This window comes from Corvus hawaiiensis, chromosome 7 (genome assembly GCF_020740725.1).
Source record: "Corvus hawaiiensis isolate bCorHaw1 chromosome 7, bCorHaw1.pri.cur, whole genome shotgun sequence".
Lineage (NCBI taxonomy): Eukaryota > Metazoa > Chordata > Aves > Passeriformes > Corvidae > Corvus > Corvus hawaiiensis.
Genome location: NC_063219.1, coordinates 20,199,442 through 20,225,172, shown reverse-complemented (window position 1 = coordinate 20,225,172; position 25,731 = coordinate 20,199,442). Strand labels below are relative to the sequence as shown.

General features: G+C 36.0%; 1 protein-coding gene across 7 annotated transcripts in view; it reads right to left on the bottom strand.

Moving 5' to 3' along the window:
• Positions 1–25,731, bottom strand: part of METTL8 (methyltransferase 8, methylcytidine) — a 46,785-nt gene that overhangs the window by 15,207 nt on the left and 5,847 nt on the right. For 3 of the 7 annotated variants that reach the window (XM_048310386.1, XM_048310385.1, XM_048310388.1), the window contains 8 exons: positions 21,389–21,480; positions 16,342–16,733; positions 15,712–15,761; positions 13,158–13,221; positions 12,686–12,825; positions 10,775–10,881; positions 10,613–10,678; positions 7,980–9,892 (listed from right to left, as the gene is read on the bottom strand). In XM_048310386.1, coding sequence (XP_048166343.1) covers positions 9,705–9,892; positions 10,613–10,678; positions 10,775–10,881; positions 12,686–12,825; positions 13,158–13,221; positions 15,712–15,761; positions 16,342–16,733; positions 21,389–21,480 — 1,099 coding nt within the window. In that variant the 3' untranslated portion in view covers positions 7,980–9,704. Of the gene's footprint in view, positions 1–4,951; positions 5,077–6,610; positions 6,810–7,979; positions 9,893–10,612; positions 10,679–10,774; positions 10,882–12,685; positions 12,826–13,157; positions 13,222–15,711; positions 15,762–16,341; positions 16,734–21,388; positions 21,481–23,814; positions 23,988–25,731 lie in introns of those variants that run through there. The other 4 variants (XR_007205007.1, XR_007205008.1, XR_007205009.1 and 1 more) reach the window with 4 other exon arrangements.

Here is a 25,731-nt window from a genome sequence, read left to right as displayed (position 1 = left end):
TTTAATTGGATGCCAGCCAATTTCCATTTCTCTACCTCCCAGCCTGCTGATGTTCTCTAGGCTCTCATTTTATTTTTATACATACACATATACAAATGTACATGTATGTATATATATAATCTAAGCCCATTAGGCTTATCTTTGGCAATAACTGTTTTGTTGTGGTTTTGTTTTGTTTTTAAAAGAAGAAGTACTGAAACTCTCTCGAGAGATAGAAAAGGTTGCTCTAGACTACCTAGGGGAAAGTTTGCACGTTCATTGCTGATCTCACCACACAAGCTGGGCATGAAGTTGTCATTGTTCATGTAGTTACACATGGTTACACATACATGTTTATGTCAAACTTATTTATTCACTTTATGAATATAACCAGTAATACTTAGATAACATATACTTAAAATATGTAAGTAATACTTACTTACACTCCACTTGAGAATCCCTAAAAGCTTTATTAAGATAAATCAGAAAGTAGTGTAGCTGGAAACAAGAATATAAAAATTACATGAATTATCAGAAGCATACATACAGCATACCTCTACTAAAAAAAAATTGCTGGTAACACACCAGATAAGACTGCCTTATTCTTGATCTCACATAAGAAAGGAAAATCCACTGGAAAAAACACTTAGCTAATATTTGCCTGCATTACCTTCAACTATCTGTGACTTCCAAAGAGTGTATGTTTGCTTTCTTTTTTAATCTGATTGACTAATTTAGAAAAAGGAGAATGAACAATCGGAAAAAAATAGAAGCCCAAAGCATATATAAGTTTAGATTATATTTTGTACTGGCATTTACTTTACTGGTATTTCCTTAGAATCACATTATGCAAAGTCTTTTGGTAATGAAATAACACAATGTCTATGAAATGTAAAAACATAGGAAAACATAAATATGCATTTTCACTTTCTGACAATGCATTAAAAAAAAACATTTTTTCCCTTATTGGTTTTTTTTCCTATCTTCACAAACTTTGTTATTTTGGACTTCAAAGGTCTTTTAAGTTTAAGAATAGGCATACTTTCTTACAGGAACTTTCTCAAGTATGTGAGAGAAAAACAACAAACGTGTCTTAAGGATTTTATTATAAATCACTTATCTTAATCAATCATGCTTATCTGATTGGTTATTAAGTTTCATAAAACTTATTACCGACTACAGAATGTTGTAGGACAAAATATTCTGAATATCCTACACAAAAACATAAACACATATGTGAGCAAACCAAATTTCAGCCCTTAAACAAAGTAAGAGTAGTGAACAAAGTATTTTTGTACTTCGGTGTTTGCAATTTTATCTTTACAACTAGTATTAGGCCCTGTCATGGATTAACCCCAGCCAGCAACTAAGAACCACCAAGCCGCTCGCTCACTTCCCTCTGGTGGGGTGGGGGAGAGAATCGGGAGGGTAAGAGAACTCATGGGTTGAAATAAAGACAGTGCAATAGGTAAAGCAAAAGCTGTGCACACAGGCAAAGCTAAAAAATTAATTCATTCACCACCTCCCATGGCCCAGCAGGTGTTCAGCCATCTCCAGGACAGCCAGGGCTCCACCACACGTAACAGTGACTTGGGAAGACAAACACCGTATCTCCAAATGTCCTCTCCTTCCTCCTTTTTTCCCCAGATTTATATGCTGAGCATGACACTGTATGGTCTGTAACATCCCTTTGGTCAGTTGGTGTCAGCTGTCCTGTGTCCCCTCCCAAATCCTTGTGCAACCCCACCCCAGCCTTCTCACTGGCAAAGCAGTACAAGCAGCAGAAAATGCCTTGACACTGTGCAAGCACAGCTCAGCAATAACAAAAACATCTCTATATTACCAATCTGTTTTTAGCACAAATCTAAAACAGCACCATACCAACCACTGTGAAGAAAATTAACTCTACCCCAACCAAAACCAAAACAGGCACCAATTAACTTGGATTCCAGTTGTGAGCAGCTAGTCAGTATCTTGAAGAAGCTCTATAGACTTTAAGAGTCTTCTGGATTTAAACTGACATGAATGATGTCAGAAAATTTGGATCAAAGATTCAAAGATTAGTTTTTTCTTTCAGATTTAACCCTGAGGCCTTTTACTAACATTGTTTCAAAGTACAATAAATATTTACTGTTTCTGATACTCTGCCTCAAGCCAACTGATGCAAGAAAAAGAGAGTGATTTAGTATCTTGTATATCTTACAAGCTTAAATATCTTGTGATATAATAATACTTGCATGTTTTGTAGACTGTGTACCATGCAGCCTCCTTTTCCATCTGCTTTCTTTTGCTATTAAAATAATGTAAAAGAAACAGAAACTAAACCAAAGGTTCTTGCTGATTATATTGATTCCTCATAAACTTCAGTAAAACAAAATGCAGACTTACTACCAGGAGGATTTTGTTCTTCTTTCTTTGTATAAGCTAGCTCAGACTGTTTCTGATTTTAAAAGCAGATCTTATTTCAGAGTTTGGTAACTATCACTGAGGATTTATTCAATTCACTAATATTCACTCTTGAATAAAAAGACAGAATGTTTATCTAAAATAAGATAATGACTATGTTTGTCATAATTTGTATGTCAAGAAAGTAATGGTCAGTGACTGTCATGGCTTTTTCATATCATCTTTTCTTAATACAAACATCTCTGGTTGTTAGATCACAAAAATTCAAAAGGATTAAATGAATGATTTTGAACAGCATTGTCTGTCATCCTGGGGTTTAGCTCAGCCCATGTGTAAACAGGCTTAGCATTGTCATTGAGAATTGCACCCGTTTATGCCAGGGATTAACATGCCAGAGTCTCTCTGCGAAATCACAGCTCCATGCTAAAGATGCAGCTTCTCGCTACTGTTATTCTCCTCTCATTTTAAGTAAATGCATGTTTAACTACAGGCTGCACTGGTAGTTTGCAGGGATGGAGATTAAACCTGAAGTGAGCACAGAAGATTCAGCTCTGCTCCACTTCAGAGTAAGAACTGTTTCTCTGAGAGATTATCGCCCACATGCAAGTGCTAGAGTGCAAATCTCTTCCCTGAAATGCCTCGCATTGCCTTTTCACTTCACCCACTACTCTTTCTCATGCTCTCCCTGTTGAGTGTAATCAATGTCACTGGAAGCTAAGCTGCCCGATTCCTCAGAACGACACCTGACTACTGTGCTTAGTAGGGAACGTAGCAAACAGAGACATTTAAAATGGCAAAGCTTTTCCTAATGTAAAATACAAGTCTAGCGGTAGCTTTGGGTTCTCTAAGCCCATCTGCTAAATCCTACGCTGCACAACAACCCTTTTATTCAAGTTCAAAGATGCACTCCTCCATTAAAGAGCACTTGTTACCTCAGAAGGAAATGGAAGCTATAGTGTGCCCACTAAAGAAAAAATTAGTGTTGGCTTTGCAATGAAACCCTCCAAAAGAGGCAGTCTCACCCAAGCATAATTAATCAATTGTAACTCTTATATCAAACCAATTGCTTTCATTCTTTGGCTTTTAGCTTGTACATGTGCCAGTTTACAGTTGTAAGTGACAGGGAAGTGTCTTACGGTTGTCTCTCTCCCGCTCTCTCAGGAACTGTACTGCATTTATCATGCTATATAAAATACAAAGTGCTGTGTGATTGCTACAGGACTACATGTTGTCATGCCAATTAGTATGTTCTCTATTTTTCTACCTTTTCCCCCACTATCTTTTCTTAATTTGGTAACTGTGTCTACTAGACCCATTTTGTATTCAGGCATATTCTTCAGCTCTACTGTTGAGCTGAATGTTGAGCAATGTTAGGATCTTACAAAAGGTAATGAGAAAGGTTTTAGGATTGTTGTTTCTTTGTTTTTTTTAAATTGGAAGCATTAAAAAATCTTGAACAGTAAATATGCAAAATTCCCTTTTCACACATATAAAAATGAAAATGGAAAAATCTAACACAATCAGTTTTTGGTAACTCACCAACATTTTAGCCTTGTGAACATTGTGATTCCTTGTTTTTATAGGCATGGTCATAAATATATACAATGAAGGTTTGTTGCCTGCCAACTTGACTAATTTACCTTGCTTTTTGTATCATGTAAAGATATAAATTAGACCCTCTAAATACTAAAACATAACATTATATGCCATTCTCACATTGTCTATCATTCAATTCCCTGAGCTGTCTTCATATGAAAATTCCTAGAGACATGAAAAAACGTCACTATTTTTACTGCATCTTTTTCTTCTAGCTGAACAGGACACACTACAGAGAACACTAGACTGGATTTATGCAGTAGCTGTAGAGCATTCTATTTTTACATCATGCTTAAAAATTTTAACATTTTGGTTGTTTTTATAATTGTTGTATAGCAGCATACATCAAGTCTGTTTTTTAAATGAACTTAAAATTTAGTTTAGTATCAAAACACAGGAATGCCTAGATTATTCTTAATCTAATTATTTATTAAATTCTATATGTCATCTGTGGCTTTTAGCCTTATTAAGCTAATTCACTTGCTTTCTTAATCTTTCAAGCTCCCTTCAAAATTGTAGCAACCTGATCAATAAAATGCCCTTTGAAAATGAGACTATCTTGTTGCTAACTCCTTTTTCACAGCAACAATTGATAAGGTATCTTTGGCTAACATTAAGTATACAAAGCTTCAGAACATGGGTATTAGCTTTAATATTCTTGACATACATTATACCTCAAATAAGCTAAGTTTTCAGCTTCTTGGATAAGAGCTCCTTTGCAACCATAAGTGTTTTAAAATAACGAAACATATTCCTTCTCTAAATTGCTGTAATCCCAGATGAAGCCTATTATGCTATTTTTCTTTAAGCTTTATTTCTAGTTTATATAAATTCACTTAAGTTCTGTTGAACAGATGCAAGCATAACAGAAACTGATATTCGGAGGCTCTTCGTGGTGATAATCTGCATATATCTTCCAGATTTAAATGGGACATCATCAGAACATATGAAGTAAATTTAATTGTTCTACCTTGATTGAACACAATCAGGATACAGACACTTCTGTTATTCTCTGGTATTTCCTTCCCAGGAGGTTAGGAATGTAGCTTCTGTCACTATACGGTTCTACTTGAAAGAAGGTAAAAACATTGTTCCCTAAGGAGAAAGCAAAAGCAGGTATATCATACACTTGCCTGCACTGTTGAAAACATGTGCATAGCACACACAAACTACAACAAATTAAACATTCCATCTTTTTAATATATTGAAATACATTGTGCACATATGGATGAAAGAAATACTGTAATATTCTGCTAAGACGTGAAAATACATTACCACTTGGGAGAATGAAAACTTCGATGATAGGTCTTTCTGCCTCCAATCCTTATACCGACGCCTTTGTTTACCCAGATTTCACCCTGTTTTTGTGATGAACAGTGCCCTTTCTCTTCTCGCCTCCACTACTTCATCTCATTCATTTCTAGGCCCAAGGTCCTCACCCTGCCACACTGTATCCTGTGACAAATCTTCTCTATAAACCATGCCCACAGTGTTCTGTTCCTCAGTTGCCTGTTCCGCATCTCATTTTTCTTGGTCAGTTTATCCAAGCTTCCTTCTTACCCTAGTTTCCAGAGGAAACAGTCACTCCCTCTCTCACCTGCCTTTGAGATGCATCTTCATTTTTCTCCTCTCCTGCATGGATGGCTCTTCCTTTCAAATCAGGCAAGTTCTCCTTTTAGTTGTTCAGTACTAGCAAAGGGTGAAGGATGGTCTCTCAATGGAGAAGTTTCCTTCTCAGCTCAAAGCCCAGTCCAGGCCTCCTGTATGCCAGGAGACACAGCTAAAACAAGGAACCTGCTAAGATGCCCATGGCAACTCATGCAGTTCTTACTGACTACATAAAAAGCGTAACTGCATAGAGGAGACTTACGCTTGTCCAGATTCTGGATGATTCTTAAGAGAAGGGGAACTGGTATATAACTGATGTAAAAAAATCTTCATGTCCAATCACTGTTCCAAATGTGGAGAGAAGTTTACATATACTGAAAGGCAAAGTGACCTGTATTATTAACAATAGCAGTGTTTAATATTTTTGCAATATGTATACATGTTTTATTTTCAAGGTTGTTCAACCACCCATTATGAAGATGCTCTATGGAGAAGAAATGGTTTATAAATGATGTCATATATCATAGACACCATACCCATATTCAAGGACAGGCTGGATGGTGCTTTGAGCAACCTGGTCTAGTGGAAGGTGTCCCTGCCTGCAGCAGATGGCTTGAAACTAGATGATCTTTAAGGTTCCTTCCAACCCAAACCATTCTATGATTCTCTGACACTTGACTTAAAATGATTTAAAATTAAAGCCAATACCACTGTAATTTAGCATCTATACAACTCACTGCATTCACACAAAAAGCAATCTGTACAGAAGGAAATAAAACTCTTTTTTCGATCCTAACAATAACTCAGCCAGCAAACTTTACTGCAAATATATGTGTATATAGCTCCTGGGGAAACTGCTTAGTTGTCCACTACACACAGGAAAAAGAGGAAGCAAACCATACGTCAACAGATCAAAGAGCACACTGGAACAGTGAATAAAGTTTACACCACAAATGAAAACGAAGTAGCAAAATTTATGTTAAGTGATTTCCACCAGTGTTTAATACAAATTCTGGGGTTGTTTGTTATAAATTTTTATTCATTATTAACCAGCAGAATCAGGAGATTAGCTGCACAGTTTCCAAGACAATAAACTTTTCCCTAGTGTTGTGAGAGTTCCTACTCAGTATGATGACACTCCTCATCAGGCCTGCATTTTGACTGTCCTCTTCACATTTGGTGGATTTGTGAATACCACACAAGCACCTGCCTTGGTTCTGCTGGGAAAAAGACAACATTTTTTTAATATGAGCCAATTGTTATTGACTAGATACCTCAAAATTAGTGTTGGAAAAAAGCTTGGTCACTTTCTTTACTTTTTAACTCACATTTGCTTAAAAACTAAGGAAGGTCTAAACCAGTAAGTACCATGGTCAAGTGTCCCTGTACATAAACGTCATGCAATACCAGTGGAGCTGGGCAAAAAATACACAGTACTCATAAAGCAAGCCAAAGTCAATGAAGCCAAAGCTCAATTCTAACAAGACTACCTTTCTCTAATTGCCATTAGGAAGGCACACTGAAACAATCAAAAAGACTCCACAAAAACTTAAAGAAAATTTGCAATTACAAATTAAAATGTTTTGTATTTGTAGAATGTGTATAAATTAATTTTACGTACACATCTGATTAAAGAATTAACTTCATATGTCAAAAGTGAAACTTAAATGCCTTTTTCTATATTAATAAACTAATTTTTATTTCATCCAGAAATTAATTAACAATAAGCAGTTTTAAACTGCCTTTCCTATATACGTCTCCATCTCTTTTTCTTCTTTTATTTCAGTAGTCCTACTTGCCTAATGCAGATAATTTGGAAGCATTTTAAAAATACGTCTTTGATTAAGCTTTTTGAAAACTGAAATGTCATGAAGTCAAAATACAGAAAGTGCTACTCAGACTCAAAAGTTCTTAATGGGAATGATGCCTTTTTCCACATCCCCTTCTTTGAATCTTACAACTGTTCAGAGAGTGGATATTCTACACTTAAAATAGTAACTGATCTTATTACCTCTAAGTCAGGCACCATTATTCTAAAAGAGGCAGTCAATACTTATACTGCAAATTGTGGAAGAGAAACAGCCGATTTTGCTTAAGGCCATTCAAAATTCAGGGTTTGTTTTTTTGTGATGTCACACTTTTGTTAAACTAACAACATAGCACATTCATATCCTGCCAGAATCAATAGATCTTTGTGAGTGCCAAAGCAAACATTACATTAGCCTCTACATATGGAAAATTTTATGTCACACACATGAATAACACTGCACGACGCTCAAGAACTTATCATCATCACTCCCCTGGAAAATTCTACAAGTGAAAATGATTTGTGCTAGCTAAGAGCTATGTATATTCAAAAGTCACAATTAATAAAACAGAGTAGCAACATATTTAAAATATAAGGAGATATTTATTTATATTTTTCATGAGGATGCTACAATCTCTTACAGTTTTAAGAAACACAGCTGTGTTTTAAACTTTGATTTATACCACAAGAGTTTTATTGCAGGTTACAATAATGCCATTGCTAACCAAAGCTTCCTAAGCCTCTTAATTCATTAACAGTATCTTCCTGTAATGGGAGTTTCGAATATATCAAAAATGCAGGATCAGACCCCTTATTACACCTCATTCTTGAAACACATCTGGGTTAAAGGGAATGAAGCTACTTGGCATCCCAATTTAGATCACTCATTCATGGGTTTTCTTCCTAGAAGACCATCAGTCTTCCTTAGCTTGGCAACTAACAGATTGCAAAAAAACCCAACAGGCTGGGCTGTCAGCTGGGACACATTTACCCTTCAGACCAAAACAAAAGCAAGAAAAGAGACTTTGAGTGTCACTGTATTAATGACACTCAAAACTACATGCTATGGATTACATGCATCCCCTACCGTTGTTGAAATAAGAGATTTATTTTATTCATTCACCTGTTTCTTGATCTCTCCTCCTTGTAGCTAAGTGATTTAAAATTATATTTAAATAGCAAAGTGGCATAGTGGTATCTTTAAATCCCAGCTCAACAGCCTCAGGATCATGTTCTACATTTGAAAACAATGTTTGCATTTCAGTTTCCTTCTTAAAAGAACTTGAAGTACTAGTGTACTCCTGTCCTTTACTGTATCCCACCCAGCCAATAAAAAACATTGCATTTTCTTTCTAATATCCAATCCCTAAGAAAGCAACTTATTTCTGTAAATAACAAAAATATCTCAGCTGCCAGGTAGATTACCATTCTAGTGTGATTATATTACCCCATAACAATACTAATAAAATGTACTCTGGACTACTGTTTTTGCTCCTCCCTCTAGCATATCTAACATATCATAAAAATAATGTTTGTATTTATCCAGACAAGTATTAACTATTTGGTTTCGGCACTGTTTTGGCATTTTATTAATTCTTTTCTACAAGAAACATGTTCAGCTTATAACCTAGAGCACTTTAAATATAATGTGTTGTACGTGAATTTGGCATGTTCCTTATGAGCATGTAGATGAAATGTGGAGACTTCAGCATAGTAAGTCAGTCACAGTGGAGGACACCAATCACTGAGTAATCTGATATGTATATATAGCACATGCAGCTAGTGTGAAACATTAGCTTACATGCAAATCAGAAAAAGATTTTTGTCTTCATTATTTACACATCAAGAAATTTCCCTCCAAAGAGGAAATACAGTTGCAAGACCCACAGTGGTTGAAAAGGACATGACTCAGAAATTAACACAGGGTAGTAATAGTGAGAACAGATATTCTAAATCTCTGAAACAACTATGCTCCAGACTAAAACTTTTTACATACTGTGAATTTCAACAGGAATGAGGTATATACTTGGTACTTACTGACTATTCATATTCAAAGGAGTAAAACAGTGCCTGGTCACAGTTATGAAAGATTATTACAAATAAAGCAGAAGTCAGAAATGGCCTTTTCCCCTGGAGATTTTTCTCACACATATTTACAAAGAAAGTCAGAAAAATGTTTTCAGTTCAATATATTTATTGAACTTTTTTATACTTTTCAGTGGCTAAGACAACATTTACGGGAAATATACGTACTTAAATTTGCTTCAGTTTCTGGAGTTCATTTCTATACCACATTTCTGGAGTACAATTATTTACAAGGGTGCCTTTTGGTGGTTTCTTCAGGATAATGCAGAGATAGCAACGGCTTCTGGAACTTGCTCTGTATCCAAACTCGCTGCATTTTCACTTTTTTCTTTCTGTTTACTTGTAATCGCCGATCAACTAAATTCTGTACTTCAGTTAATCCAGCCAAGTTGAACATGTTCCATACCTCATCTATTTTTTCATATGAAGAATTATTGCAAATAAAAAAAAAAAAGTCATTTGTAGAATGTAATAATTGCCAACCTGTAGTTCAACCAAAGATGGAAGTAAATCTGTTTTGCAATTTGAAAGATAAAGGACACTGCCTGTAAGAAGGCTTTTGTTAGAAATTCATTTTTACAGCTCTTGATTTACATTGCAGTAAAAATGGTTATGTTGAGGCTCAAACCACATTAGTCATTACTCATAGGCTCCATAGATACCCTTTCTTCACAGTGTTCAATATGCCATAGTTGAGTAAACAAATGCATGCCACTTGGTCACTGTTCCTGTGTTATCAAGATAAAGCTATTTCACCTGACAAATGACAATCCAGACTCTTATGCCATATATAGCTACAGACTCTCCTTCCAAGCATGTTTATCTCAATTTTAAGAGAGAAATCATGTGCATGTTTAAATAATAAAATTTGAGCATACAATTAGACACCGGATACTTAAAGAGAAATTTCCAGTGATGTCTGTAAGCAATCTTGCAGGACCCCAAATGCAACAAGTGTGCACACAAAGGAAATTATTTCCTTACAACAGTTAGCTTTGGGCTTTTTAAAAGCAGAGAATTAAAAAAAGCCAATAAAACCTTCTTTAAATTTATGTTTTAAGATGAGTTTTCATAATCCAAAACACACTGAGAAACACTCAACCCTTTCTATGAAACTAAAACATTCCATACCTTTGGTAAAGAAATAGACTCTGGTTCCATCTCCTCTTACATAAAAATTTTCTGACAAGCAATGACCTAAGAAATTAGAGCAGTAACGAAAAAGGACATGTCACTTTTTTTCCCAGAAAGAGCTAAAATGAACAGTGAACAACAAAAACATCCAGAAATTACCTTTTTTAAAGCGAAGTTGAGCTGTATCGTATCTTCCATAGTCTCGAAATAACAACATTCCTCCAGGTTTCAGTAGCTTAGCCAACCTATTTACAACCCCTTGCATCCTTAGAAAATAGATGGGATACTGGTGAAGTTTGCAAACATAAGCAAGCAATTTGGTGCCACAGACCAAAAAGGCAGCGCCACCCAAGAATAAGAGACTCTTCAATACAGGTAGTTGTGCACAGAATTACACACTCTGCCTATATAAACAGAAGTTTTGCACACACAGAAAAAGTGTATGCGCACAAAAAGTGAAACTGCTTTGAGAAATCCCATCCAGCAAACTAGAAGACATTAATTACACAGCTTGAAGAAAGTTTAATACTTTGAATTCTGCAACCAAATTTTAGAGGTGCCTTCCAGCAAAATTGAACCGTGTTAAAAACTGACTACCAGAGTAGCAATTATCAAAAACTAAACAACAGCCTAGAGAGAAATTACTAAGTAACAATTTTCTGAATATAAATATGTCCCTCTCACATATATTTTCCATCTTTTCAAAGCACGGAAGTTCTGCATCATGATTCCCTTGGTTTTCTTTTTCATTTCCCACTTTCAAAGTTTCCAGGAAAAATGTATACTGAGTAAGATGAATCTGGATCACATTTTCTTTTATGCAGTCATTTTAATTCTATGAGATAGCAGTGATGACTAACACATCTTTGGAAAGCAGGTCTCACAACACAGATAATTACATGAAAATCTTCATGTGTGTATACACACACATGTACACAAAAGCATCCATGTCAGCCCTGGGGAAAAAAAAAAACCAACCCAAACAAAAAACCAAAAACCAACAATGACAGAAAGACCCCACAAACAAACAAACAACAAAAAAGAAAACCAACCACAAAAGCCCTCAAATATATTCTTGAAAGACTAATAGGAAAAGATACACAGGAATTCTGACAGAACATCTGATTACTGCTTCTACAGGCAAAGTGATTGAATGAACCACTATTGTCCAATTTCTTTCTGGCAGCATCACGAGAGTTATGGAGATCTGAAGTCTCCTGCTTGAATTGTTTTTGAAACCTGGACCCTGGCTTTTTGTGACTCGTGCTCATCTCTGAATAAAAAGAAAGGAGAAGTATCCTTTACAGGGAAGGTTTTTCTGTATGAAGCTAATCACTAGTAGCAGGAAAACAGTTCTCAGACTTGGGCAAATACTGTTCTGTATGTCAAGCCCATTTTAATGACATTCTTAAAGTTATAAATGTATTATCACACAAACAGCATGTCTTGCCCTTCATATAACCTAGTTAAGAGTCAAGAAGTTAAACTTACATGCCCTGTTTTACATTTTTCCCATTAAAAAAGGGCATTTTCACAATGAGCCAACCTTAACAGTCATAAAATTTGGTTCATCAGACATTGAGAGGCATTAGCAAAGGCTAACAGTACTCAGCATAACACCATACATGAAAATTAGATCAAATGTTCTTAATCCAAACAAGTTACAAAATTCTGGACGCATTCTAGTTTAAAAGGCCTGCATGTAAGCATTTGAATACGGCTAAATCAGCAATCTAAGTCTATATCAACATACTGTAAGGTGTTAAATCATGAGTGTCAGTCTGGTTTTTTAATTTGCAATTTTTTTGAATCTGTCACTTCTAATAGAGGTGTACTTAGTTACAATATACCCCTTGTATTTTGATGGAGGCTGGAGACTCACTAATTATAATTAGCCTGACCAGCTTTTCTCCTGAAGCCTGAAAATGGTAAACAGCATTTAAAATACCTTGTTATATATATATTGTAGCTTATTAAATAACAAAGATTCATCATCTTTTGCTTTTATTGAAAATCTCCAGTTAAAAAAGAGATTTAACCCATTTTCTTTGCCCTTTAGTCTTCATTTACCTGTCAGGATGAATAGTAGAGAGCACAAAGACAAGGAGAATGACATCCAGGATCTCATCTGGAAAAGGATAGGGTAAAGCATCATCACACACATCATGAACAAAGGCAGAACACCAGGCTGAATTGTAGGACGAATGTGACTGTCAGGAAAAAGATGAAAAGAGGCACAGAGAGAACAGTAGTAGTTAATACGTTTACTCTGACTCAAGAAACATTTTTTCTTCAATTATTCTGCATTGTAAAACATCTCATATAAAAGCCTATTCTGTCCAGTATCTTACTCAAGCTGAGCAGCAAGCTCACTGATGGTATTCATTCCACTCTGCATACAGTATGACTTTGTTCTCTGGAATACTGAAAACTTCAGTTAAAAGTTGTCAAAGCCATCACATTCTTTTTCATGAAGATGGCTTCCTGGCAGCCTCCTGAATTACCGGCTTGTAAGGTACTCTAAAGCGAGTGCATGAATTACCTTTACCAGCTCCACTGCTCCTGAAGCAAAATCACAACAGTATAGAAAGGTTCCAGGTGTATTGCTAGGAAAACAAAACCAACATCAGTTAAAAAATTATTAATGTAAAAGATGAAAGTCTACATCAGTGTTCATGAAACTTCAGAGGGTCCTCTGGGGTTCACCACAGGTTTGATCAAGCATGCTTTATTGATGTCTAGCACATGGAAAGCCACATAGGTTGTAATGAACCAATAGGGCAGACAAATTAATAAGAACACCAACAGGCAGTTAGTATAAAAAGAATTATAGCCTTGTCAGGGAGAAGGCAAAAGGAAAAAAAAAAGGTCACAGAGGGCTGTCAGAACTGATGACAATGTCCTGGTGCTGTAATGCATAAATGCACATTAATAGGTCGCATTTTCTTACAGGAGCACTGCATTATTAGCCCATGCATGCAGTTTAATTAGCAATATGATTTGGGCAGGGATGGGGTGTTGCAAAAGTCATCATGTTCTGTAGAAGTTTCGGTTTCCATGTATCACCTTGCTGTTCTTTTCATTTGATTAAGCATTATTGGTTATTGTCCTCCATTATCTCCTGTTTTCTAGATAGAATGAAGAATTTCTTCTAGCACTGTCTTCCCTTCCTATCCAAGACTAAGCCTGCAAATTTCCTTGTCCTATTCATCAGATACTAGTAATTCTAGGGAGAAGTTTTTTCACCTCTGAAAAATTCATTTAAGATAAACTGAGAAAGCTACTCAAAATCCACTGAGAGATGACCTCATGATCAACTCATGATCAATTTAATTAATTAAAAATATATTTGTGATTTTGCATAGATGGCTTCTTTAGAAGGGAATCAATAAACTGTGCCAGTGCCTATAACATCTCACAGTATACACACACATCTAAGTTAATGACTTCTGAGGGCTCAACAGGAGAATGCTTCTGGAACAAAATATATTCCATACTTGTTGCTGAGTAAAACTTTTATCAGCTCTGTGCCCACCATGAGAATTGATGAATTTACATATTTATTATGAACAAGGACAAGCAGCCAGGCTTCGGACCCAGCCAGTCCCTTGGGAAAGGTTAAGCTGATTACCTAATAGACTTGTTAGAATATTGGGGTTTTTTTATTTTTTTAGAGCAGAATATGTAGAAAATCCACTTAAGACAAAGACATGGCTTGATGTGGATGGTGTTTTCATGACACGCTGTATTCAAAAGCACTAACTTAAATTTTAAGGGAGGGAGGGGGAAGAGGTTTAAAAGTTACATTATTAAGCTAAGTGAAATTTTCTTTTGTAGCCAGGGTACCCTTGCTTAACACTGGCTTGTTTTTACATGCATATAACTATATGCATATAAATATATTATTTTATATGCATATAATTGCCAAAATGGAAAATTTTATATTACTGAATTCAGAGTAAAACCAACTGTTCTATAAAGCCAAGCCTGCTAAGAGATAAGAGATCTTTCCATTAGGTCATATACAAGACAAACCAGCAAGTTGTTCAATGTATCAACCAACATGATTGAGTGAAGGATTTACATAAGAATAGAGATCTCCAGGAAAAATACCTTATGAGTAGAGTCTTAATTATCAGAAATGCCAATCTATGACTAATGCCTCCTGTGAGGAAAACACAGAAGTTTGTCTCATCCTTTTCAATACAGCCACATGGTATCTTTTTCTATATAGTGTTCCTTTCAAAGTTTTCATATGAAACCAGGCTCTCCTTTCACTACATGCTGTCTAAAGCAAAGCATTTGCTGTGGGATGAAGATGCATTGCTAACACTTAGAGGTTTCATGTATGACCCTGGTGCATCACTCAATTCCTCCTGCTGCGTTTCCATATCTGCAAAATGGAGTATTTTTGTATAGGTGTGATACTAGCAATCAAAATTCATTGATAGAATAACGAATTGTGTTGTTCTCAAGCTCTTAAAGGCATGAATAAAAATAAATCTATTTCAACCCTTGATACATACATAGCCTTTTCTATAAAACCTTCCTGCCTACATGGATGGGAGGACAAGCTGTCATAACAGATTTTTCTAAAACTGGAAGCTAAATGGATTAAGATGTTTCAATGAATTAAGTAATGTGATACAGGACTTGTGCCTTGACACTAAAACCTGAAGTAATGTGACAAATATACCAGCCAATTCAGAAACAACAGAACTTTTTTCCAGTAGATCACATGCCATTATCTATGGTCTCTGATTTTAGCCTTTTGAAGAGATACCTGGTTGCTTTACTGTGATACATAAAACAAGAGACTCTTTCATCTGCCTGAGATTAACTACAAAAAAATAAGCCTGAATGCACCTGAAGACAAACTTTGTCAGCAAATATGACCCCCCAAGACGAGGGTGGAGCAATTTGAGGAGTATCCTATACTGATGCTGCCAACATTATCTGTGGTCTGACACAGTAAAAATTTTAGGGCTGTAAAATGGTTCACTCAACACTTCCTGCAGCACTGATCCAGCACCAACATTTGGTGAAAATGAAGATGTGAATACAACATTCATATTTGGAAATCCAACATTACGTACCATAAAACTTTCAAAATAGGAAAGACACTGTTTCCAGCTCCACAACCAACCTAAAATCAGAAGAGAAAGATAAAGTTGAAATAAATGAGCAAATAAAACCTTTTTTTGTTTTTTTTTTGTCTTAAATTAGTTGGCAGGTAGGACCCATTAGACTTCAAGTCTATGTTGGACAGAAAAGGTATAAACAGCTCATACCACGAGCTCATTCACGATTCATTTATATCATCCCATTTCTCCCCAATGTCTTTCTAAAATTAAGAGAAAATCCATCTCTCAAACTGCATAAGAAAATGCAATATTCTTGTCCAATTTCACCATTTGGCAGGAATGCAGCAAGTACTTGCACTTTTAGACAAAGCACTTAAACACACACCTTTCCTTAGGAAATGAGAAACCTGACTTTCAATGAAAATGGAATCTGACAATCTAGCCCCATTCTGATTTGGGAGAAACTTTAAAGGGAAAACCAAGTACAGATCCTAGGTTTCTCTGAAAGTTTCTGCCATAAATGAATGTAGTATGTAAAATTCCAAAGGCTTCCTTTCTTGATACTTAGTAAGGGTCTTTATCAGATTTTTGAGCAATTAAGTGGAGCTATATATGATGGGTAGAACATTTGCAGTGCATTACCTCTAATATTCGGTACGTGGCATCACAACCAGGGAAGGATTCTAGCTTGCCAAATTCTTCTCCACAGTTTTTACCTTGAGGATTGTCTGTAAGAGCCTTTGCTTGATTTTCATTATATACACATCCTTGTCCAGCAGTAGAACCACCTCTATAATTTTTCCTCCAGTATTTCTCTCCTTCTTTAAGCATTTCATTTTCAAATGAAAAACTGTTGTTATTATTTATTTTTGTGTGTTCTGAAGATATTTTTTCTATTTTGAACTCATGTCTCCTTTTTTCTGGAAGAATTTCTGGAAACTCCAGAAACAGCCAATTGCGATCCTTGAAAAAGCTATTTTTATGGGTCTTGTAAAATTCATTCCAATATTTACTGGCTTCTTTCTCATATTTATCTGAAATTAAAACAGAACAAAACCTTGGTGAATATGAGCTCAGCTAGAATATACTCTAAAGCAACATATAATTTGGACCTCAATATACAGTTTAAAAATCCATAATTCCACACATTGTACATTTAAATTAAAACATATGGATTTTCTGTCTTACCTTAACTTGTGCTCAAAATAACTCCTATGAAGGTTTAATCAGATTTTATGTCGCTTAGGAAGAGGTAGACAGGCTTACTGCATTTTTAAAAAAATTTAGTGACATCATAGAACAGCACCACCAAAATAAGCAATCTGAAGTTCCTTAGACAAGCTTTCATGGCTCAAATAAAAAAAGCAATGCATCTTTTCACTTATTTAAGAAATATTAAATTGAAATTACATCATGCTTTATGAAATTCCATAACCAATTGCAAATTTGTTGGTACCTCATCACCTCTTAAAACAAAATTCCAGTTCTGTGAACTGGACTGACAAACGCTACTGCATAGCAAATAGACAGTAATTCACGCTTAACCATTCACCAATGCAGAAGGAACATACTGGCTTTCTTACTTTCAAAACACGTCAGAGTCTTACAGTAGACCTTTGTTTTAACTTCTAATTCACAAAACATTCTAACTGAGTGTTAGAATGTCAAAGAGTGGGACTGAAAGGGATTTCACGCAGTCAGGGAGCTCATACCCCTTCTCCACAAAGATCTGTCCAAATTATTCTTAAAATACCACTTTGCACATACAACTTTCTTCAGTAATATATCACAGTCCTTAATTTTCAATGCAGTTGGAAACCTTTTCCACTACCTAACTAGAAACTTCCATCTTGCAATTAGGTCCAGCAATTCTTGTCCCAGCTAGGGACCAAGCAGATAAAGCAAAGATTACTCTCTTTTCTCTTTGCAACACCTATTTACATATTTGAAGTATTTTACTATGTCTCCATAAACAACCTCTTTTCTAGATTGTCTAAACCTAACTCTCTTCTTTTTGATTTTTAGACTTCTGATAATTTCAATTTTTCTTCTCTAGATTCTCTCCAATTGATTTACTACTTTTGGGTGCTGTATTCTGGCAAAGGCATTATCAGTGCAGAGCAAAAGGAGTATTTTATGAGGCTTACAGGTTGTAATCCTGTTTATAACTCCCAGCTTGCCATTTTGCAACAGTATGACACTGCTGATTCAGCTAGTGATTCACCACAACTCTCCAATCTTCCTCTGCAAAATGACTACCAAACCAATTGTTCCAGAATCTAGGTTTTTTCAATGGATTCTTCTGAAGCAAAGAAATCTGCACTTATTTTTAGCAAATTTATATATTTCAGATTATTTTTTTCCACTGTTTGTCCAGATCTTTCCAAATCTTAATTCTGTCCTTCATCATACTTGAAACATCTCTTCCCTTAACATCATCTTCAAGTCTCCTGTTTCCTGAGGTCACTAATGAAAATACCAAGCAGAACTGGACACAGAATAAAACACTCCTCTGCCCAGCACAAATCCTTTCCCTTCTGAAAGGATCTCTCTAGGCATTCATTCACCCAAAAGCAGTTTCATTAGCTCTTGCTTGCCTAACTTGCTTATGAAAATGTCAAGTAAAGCAAGTCAGAAGCCTGACTAAGGATAAACTTCAGGACATCTGCTGCTTTTCCCTTATCCCCAGGGCTTGTAACCTTCTCCAATAAGGAAATTAGCTTGATTTTACATGATTTATTCTTGAAAAAAATGATTGTTGGCCAGTATTCATCTCCTTTGTTCTTCTGAACCCAATGTCTGCAAGTTCTGGATGTACTCTTCCAGTATTTTCCCAGGAACTGAAATTAATTATCTGACTCTTCTTTTTTCCCACCTCCCTTTTTAAAAAAGCAAATATTCTCTTTTCTGCTTTTCCAGTCATCCATGTACTCTATGGATGTACTTTGTAACCTGTTCTTTCTCAGTTCAAGAACAAAATCTTTCCTCCTTCTCACTAGCACTAAGTGTGCTAGCCACTGGACTGGAGCTAGCTAACCCTTTCAAAGGAAGGCTGATAAAAAGATAAGAATTACAGCTTTTCAATGTCTCTTTTGCTGATGGTTTTCCCTTCCTTATCCCTCCTAAGTACCAAACCAAACCTTTTTTCTTGCTTTTCCCCCCTTATTTCCAAAGCATTTGCAGAATTATCTTGCTACCCCTGACATCTCTTGCTGCAAAAGTGTATCTCATATAATGTGTTGCCTTTCTTATTTTGTTCTCACTCACACCAACACATTAATTCTTTTAATATAAATGCACAGAGTAAATGCATGGTGCACTTCTCCTACTACTCTCTTTAAATCTTAACATATTATTTCCTAAATCACTACAGCTTTTCAGAGATAAACAAGGCTGAGAATTATCATTAGAGGCACAGACAGGCAGTGGGAAGTGGTAAGGAGGTGGCAGAATGCCTTGTCCTAGAAATCTGCATAATGTTTTAAAATTAACATTTAATATATCCAGTTGTATTATTAAAGGGCAAGACCCAGCCATGTAATTGTAATTGTACAGACCTGTTTTATAAGTTCAGAGTTGATTGAGGTCATATATATATCAGATTTCAATAGTTTAAGTTGCACATTTATAGACTGCTCAGTTTCAGTATAAAAAACAGAAACCCTTCTACTCAAAAGGTTCTCAAATTATTATCACCCCTTGCTGTAGTCACCACTTTCCTACAAGTCTGCTCAGAACCCTTGTACTTAAATTCACATCCAGTTTTCTGAAGGAAAGCAGTACCTAAAGTCAGCCTTTCAAATTGTATTAGTAAGGAATGACACGGGTTCAAATGAAGGAACACTTTACTCTGCATTGTTGCAGTGGTCATTCCTGCACCTCTGTGTAATAACATGTATGCAGTATTATCAAATTTTTGTTTCATTTTGTGTATTTAATTAGCCTACCCACTAAATTTGCCAAAGCATGTAAAAATTACATAACTAAAAAACAGATAAACTTCCAAGACAAAAAAAACCCCAGCCCTCCCCTGCCAAAACAACTTTACTTTATCAATCAATTTTTCTCCATAACAGAATCTTCCAATGCTAGCAAGCATGCCTGAGACAAAATTGCACATGCTAATAAGTAAATCAAATTCCTAAAGGTAGTATCATGAGTTCATTTGGTTTAACTTCGCTTGCTTTAAAAAGGCTCACCAGGACTATTCTACTTTAGTAATATAATAGTATTGTTGAAGTCTGTCTTGTCTTTTTTCTCCTTACTGTATTTTTCAAGGCCCCAATATAATCTGCTCATTAGCCTTGGTCTAGTTCATTGTTTACACAAATAGGCCAAAATGTACTTCCACTTGCAGAATGAAGCTGAAGCTTTCTGAAGGAGCACTATCACCAATGCTCACCTATTCAAGTTCTAAACAGAGGGGCATTCATAGGAGATGTCCTTGGATTTTTGCATTTCTTGGCAATAGACAAATGACTGATTATTCCATTTCTCACCAACACAAACTAACTTGTAATTGATTGTAGAGAAAGAATGAAAGGTTCCATGAGCCACATGGTCACACCGCTTACTTTTCAATTACGAGCTCTTTTTCAGCTTTTTATACAGATCAAATGAAGATATTAGATGTAATTTTTGAAAAACAAACATTGTACTCCTGCATGTAGATAAAGAATGTGTGAGAGGTAACAGAGAAAGGCAGGCTGACAATCCCAGAGTATTCAAGGTGGTGAAGGGCACACAATGCAAGGCACGTTCTCAAGTAATTCAAATAAACTCCAACAGGTACCTTAATTACATCAAGGCATAGGATCACAATGACACTATCTGACAGATTCACAACAGGCTACGTAAACTGAGGCACAGGACATCCAAGTAACTGCTTTCAGAATATCTTTCAAACAGAACAACAAATTAAGAATCCAGTCTTCTATGCTACTATCAAGTTGATATTCCAGCTTTAGCATTCATAACTATCCTAGAGTTTAGTCTATGGTTTAGTTTGCCAGTTTGAACCTAGAGCTATCACTCTTCAGAAATCCACAACACACTAAATTTCCTTTCTGAAGACAGGCACAAAACTCCTTAATCCCATACAGAGCAGACTGTGCAGGATGTATTGGAACACCCTCCACACAAAGTGAATACATTGATTGCTGAAGCACTCCCAGTTCAGCCTGGCAGACAGCAAACCGGGACCAGCTGGGACCACTGCAACTTTCACGGCAGTTAACTGAAATATGGTGCAATGTACAAACACAAGCTCTCTAAATAGTCCACAAATCCCTAAAAAGCATTTGAATATTGTACATGGGAATCTTCATCCCTAGTACCCTAGCTGAATGCAAATTCATTCCCTTTGATCCTGTAAAAGCCTTGTGTAGTAGGAGTTGTATTCTGAAGGACTGTGAAAGGGTTCAGAACAACTGCACCATACTGATGTACTTGTTTACATAGAGCCTACTGCCACTCCAACCGCAAAATTGTTCAAATAAGTAACTATGTTGTTAGAAAAACATACTTTGAGATCTTTTGAGGCAACAAAGGGAAAAAAACCCAAAAACTAATCAAAAAATTTAGACAAGAGAAAGAAATAAGAAGGGTCTTCCTGAATTCTACAGCATCTTCAAATGTTTTAATAAAGAGCATTAAAACGAGAATTTTTATACCATTCAATATTTGTTACCTTGGTCTTCTGATTGAACTTTCACAAGGGAGTTCTCTGTTGCTTTTTTCTTGGCATTCTCCTCTTCTTCTTGTGACCATTGCATGTGGTCCCTGCAGAAGGCAGTTGAAGACCCAGCTTTTCAGTAGGGTTTTTCACAATATTTTTTCCCAGGAAAAACAGTCATGAATTAGCGACACTGTCTCAAATACTTTTTTTTTATATTTTGAGTGCAAGCAAATGACCACAACGAGACTGACAGTTAAAACCTAAGTTTCAGTGTATGATAGATGAAAATTAATTACTAATTAGGTAAAAGTCAAGTGATTAAGATGTCCCAACTGCAAAGAGACTGAAGTAGAATGTATTTCTTTTCTTAATAACCGGATTACATATATCTTGCAAATTGAGTGTGTTTACAGGCATGTATTTTGAGTATCCCATTAGAACTGTATTTAACTGAATACAATAACAGACCTACTAACAAACACCCTAATGCAAGAAACATCTCACATTAATAGTGCTTATGATGGGAACTAAGGACTAGCAAAGAAATCAGCTGTTTCTGAAACAGGAAGCATAATCCACCTATTCAACTGGAACAGGTGGAATTGATTAACAGGATTTTACTTTTCTGAGGAATAGAGATAGGTAACATTTTAAAAAAACCTGAATGAGACATTTGTAAGAAAAGTCAAGCAGTGCTGCAATGTTTCCAAAGTCTATGCCATCTATATTTGTGTGGTTACCTAAATGTTATGTTAATCCATGGTCACAGAACCAAGCCCAGATCTGACCCTGATGACTAAACTGCCTTCCCTGCAGATCCTGGGTTTGGATCAGACAATGGGGGGTGCCCAAAAATGTGCTGCAGGATGTTTTCAAAAGCCAGTCAGCTGTCCCTCCAAATTCTCCGGTCTGAACAGATTAAATTAGATAGTATAATTCAAGTCATCTATTAGATCCTAATCCTACTGAAATCAACTAACTGAAAGCCCATTACTAAAATTCCGTTGGTTACTATGGGAAAAGGAAGAAGGTGCCAACTTGAAAAGAGTTGATTGTCTCTAAAAGCTAATGAGCATCTTCCTTTTCCGTACATGGTGACATATAGGTAATTTAATTCTTAGACCTTCACTGTTCCCCTTTTGTTAATTGTGGGAGACTAATTGGTATATATTTGTCTGCTTGCCTCAGACTTGATTTCCGCCTCTCTACTGAAATATTTCTCATTATTGTCCCCAGCAGGTTGCCTCTCCCCTTCCTGTATTTGTTCATATACCAAATGTTCCTGTGCAGTGTCATGGCTCTGACAGACACACTGCAGCAGAATAAAACCAAATGACCGAAGCATTACTAGGCAGACATCCTCTTGGAAAGACTTGCTTCCCTCACCGCTATCACCAGTTTTGACCTTGCCTATTCCAGCAAGCTGAAACCAAGGACTATTCAGATGGCAATAATACACAGGCAGCCCTTCTGACAGATGACTTGCTGCGGTGTAATCTTTAGCTGATCAATTTTAATCCATCATTGCATGTCTGTCAGAGCCCTTAGGGGCTCAACACACAATACTAAAGGTGCCTGAAGCCCTCCATCTTCATTAAACGCCTTTTTTTTCCCCTCCTTGGAAAGTCATAGAGCACCTTTTGGCACTTTTGTAGAAATTTCTATATGGTAGATCCCAAATAACAATACTGCTGCAGCACTTCTTGATCAAAATCTACAAAAGAAGGGACATTGTGTAGCTCTCCCACAAACTATTTACATAGCTTGGATGCTTCAAATGAGGCAGCTCCTTCAGCAATACAAGCTGGTAGGAACACAAGACACATAAGAATTCTAAGCACAGAAGTGTTTAAATACAGAATTGTTTTAAGCCGAACACTTAGAGCAGCAAAGCAAGCTATCCATTTTAGCCACACCAAGAACTGTTAACATGAGCAGGCCTGATATGAGATCAAACAATGCTGCTTTCAGTTCTGCTTATTCAACTTAGTCCTTTTCCACTAACTTGTTTGCTAACACAGGGTTTAATTATCTCTGGGATAATGTGAAAACTCTGTCAATTACTGACCTGCATAGAAGCAGGCATTTTTTGCTCCAATGTCTAGCATCATTCATTACTTCTCTCCCAAAACGACAGAAAAGCACCACAACAAACATCTAAAGCATTAGTTCCCAAATTTAATTTACTTAGTATTTCTAGCAGCAATGGTAGTAGCTCTTGTCTCTCTGCCAATTCACACAAAAAGAATGCCACTGTATGAACTACCAAAGATGATGAGTGGAAAACAAAAGGACATCATACATCAGTGCTAGAGGAGATGAGTATCTTATGGTCACCCTGTATAATCTATTTAGCACTACCACCACTCATCCTAATTCTCCTTATGTCCCTAGTGAGAACCCTGCCAGTTCAGTGAGATTCAGAAACAAGGACCTACCCCACATCATAGCCAGGTTCTTGATTTATCAAGACCATCACAACATCCATGGACTTCTGCTTCAATTCAATTTCACCTGTTTTCCCATCTGAGCTACATGGATTCATCTGAAGATTCACTTCCTGAACAACCCTGTTTCTTTCACTTCCATCTTCACAATCCATCCCAACCACCTGCATCAAAGTTTGATAACTTTGTATTAGACTGTCTTCAAAGGCTAGCAGGAAAAACTGAAGCTACACATGATCAATTTTTTGAAGGAAATTATAAAACAAATGAATTAACTGAGTTTCATCAAGAAAAAATGTTACAGAAAAAGGGTGGCCTTTTTCTTAAAATCTTTGCCTACCTTGCTTATATAGCCTACATTTGAATCAGCATTTACACATGTAAAGGATTCATCCACATAGCAGGAAGCACTGAGCCTGGAAGATGCTCCAGAACTACACTGCATATAGATTTATGAAATACAGAGACAAACTTTACACTCTTAACACAATAATCAGCCAGCTTCCAGCTTTTTTGACCAAGAAGAATAGCTAACTCCAAATTTGGCCTTAAAGTGATAAGTGCTGGAGACCACAGCTTGGGGACATCTAGTTTAGAAAACACTAACAGCTGACAGATCTGGTTGTGTATCTTAACTAATGAGTTAAGCCCAAATTTAGAGACTAAAAAGAGTAACAAATATACTACTTTATTAACCAGAAGACAATCTTCTGTATCATATTCTTAAGACATTTTCTTCATCAGAATTTGATATAGAGAATATTTTGAAATAATTTAGATTAAAAAGCAAAGTGGACCAATAAAACAGATTATAAAAAAATTAGTAATTTTAAAAGCCCTGGCAAGTTGAAACTTCATTTCAGAACAAATGCTTGTCTTGTAGCTTCTCTGACAGCAGAGGACACCTCTGAGGAAAGTAAAAGTAAAATTGCAGATTACTTCTATGAAGCAAGCTTAGGTCCTGAAATGCGTCATGTTACTCCTATGTTATGCTACCCATTGGTTATTGTTAGCCACATCCAATCCTTTTCCTAATTTTGTTAAACTTTTGCTTTCAAAAATGGTGACAGAATTCAAAAATACATTTAACATTTTGTAAGAAGTAATTTTTTGTATAGCTTCTAAATTTACCACTTCTCAACAAATATTCCTTGGGTTTATTATGAACTATAGGAATAGAAATTTCTGGTCTCCCAAATATCTCAGGCAGATAGATATTTGGGAGACCAGATATTCTACTTCCTAAACAAATTTAGATATTCTTCTATCCTTCTAACACTCCCTATATCACTTGCTGTTTTGTGTTCATCTCCATTCCACAGTCAAAAATCTTAGGCTTTTCAATATAATTTTTCCCACTGTGTTGAATCTCACTCTTTTCTGAGTATCCATTAACCACAAAAATACCTTTTAGAGATGGAGATGTTGCAAATCAGGGCAATTCTTATTCTTGTCAGCATGTACACATTGATGTTTTCTCTGCTATTACATCTTTATGTTAAAATTCAATTTACTTTTTTTGATAATTGCACAGTGTGTGAAAATTTCTGTTGAATTATCTGTAACATCTTCAGTACACCTTTAGAAGAATATGAGTAATTTACACGTACCTTCCAAAATGATGTCAGTTTTAGACTAGGGTGCCAGCATGCAATGTTATTGTACGTAACTAGCAACTTTCTGCTATTATAAATAACATGAACTATCTTATCTCTACATTTTCTGTCTCCCAATTGATTACTGATCTATAACAATATTTTGCCTTTCACTCCTTGACTAACTATTTGCTTGGCAGCTTTTAACGCGAATCACTGAGAGCTCGTAACTGTCAGATTACTTCTGACAGTCTCAAGTTTCCTCTAGTGCTACCTTCACGTGTCTGTTCTGGCAGTACCTTGTTTTATACAC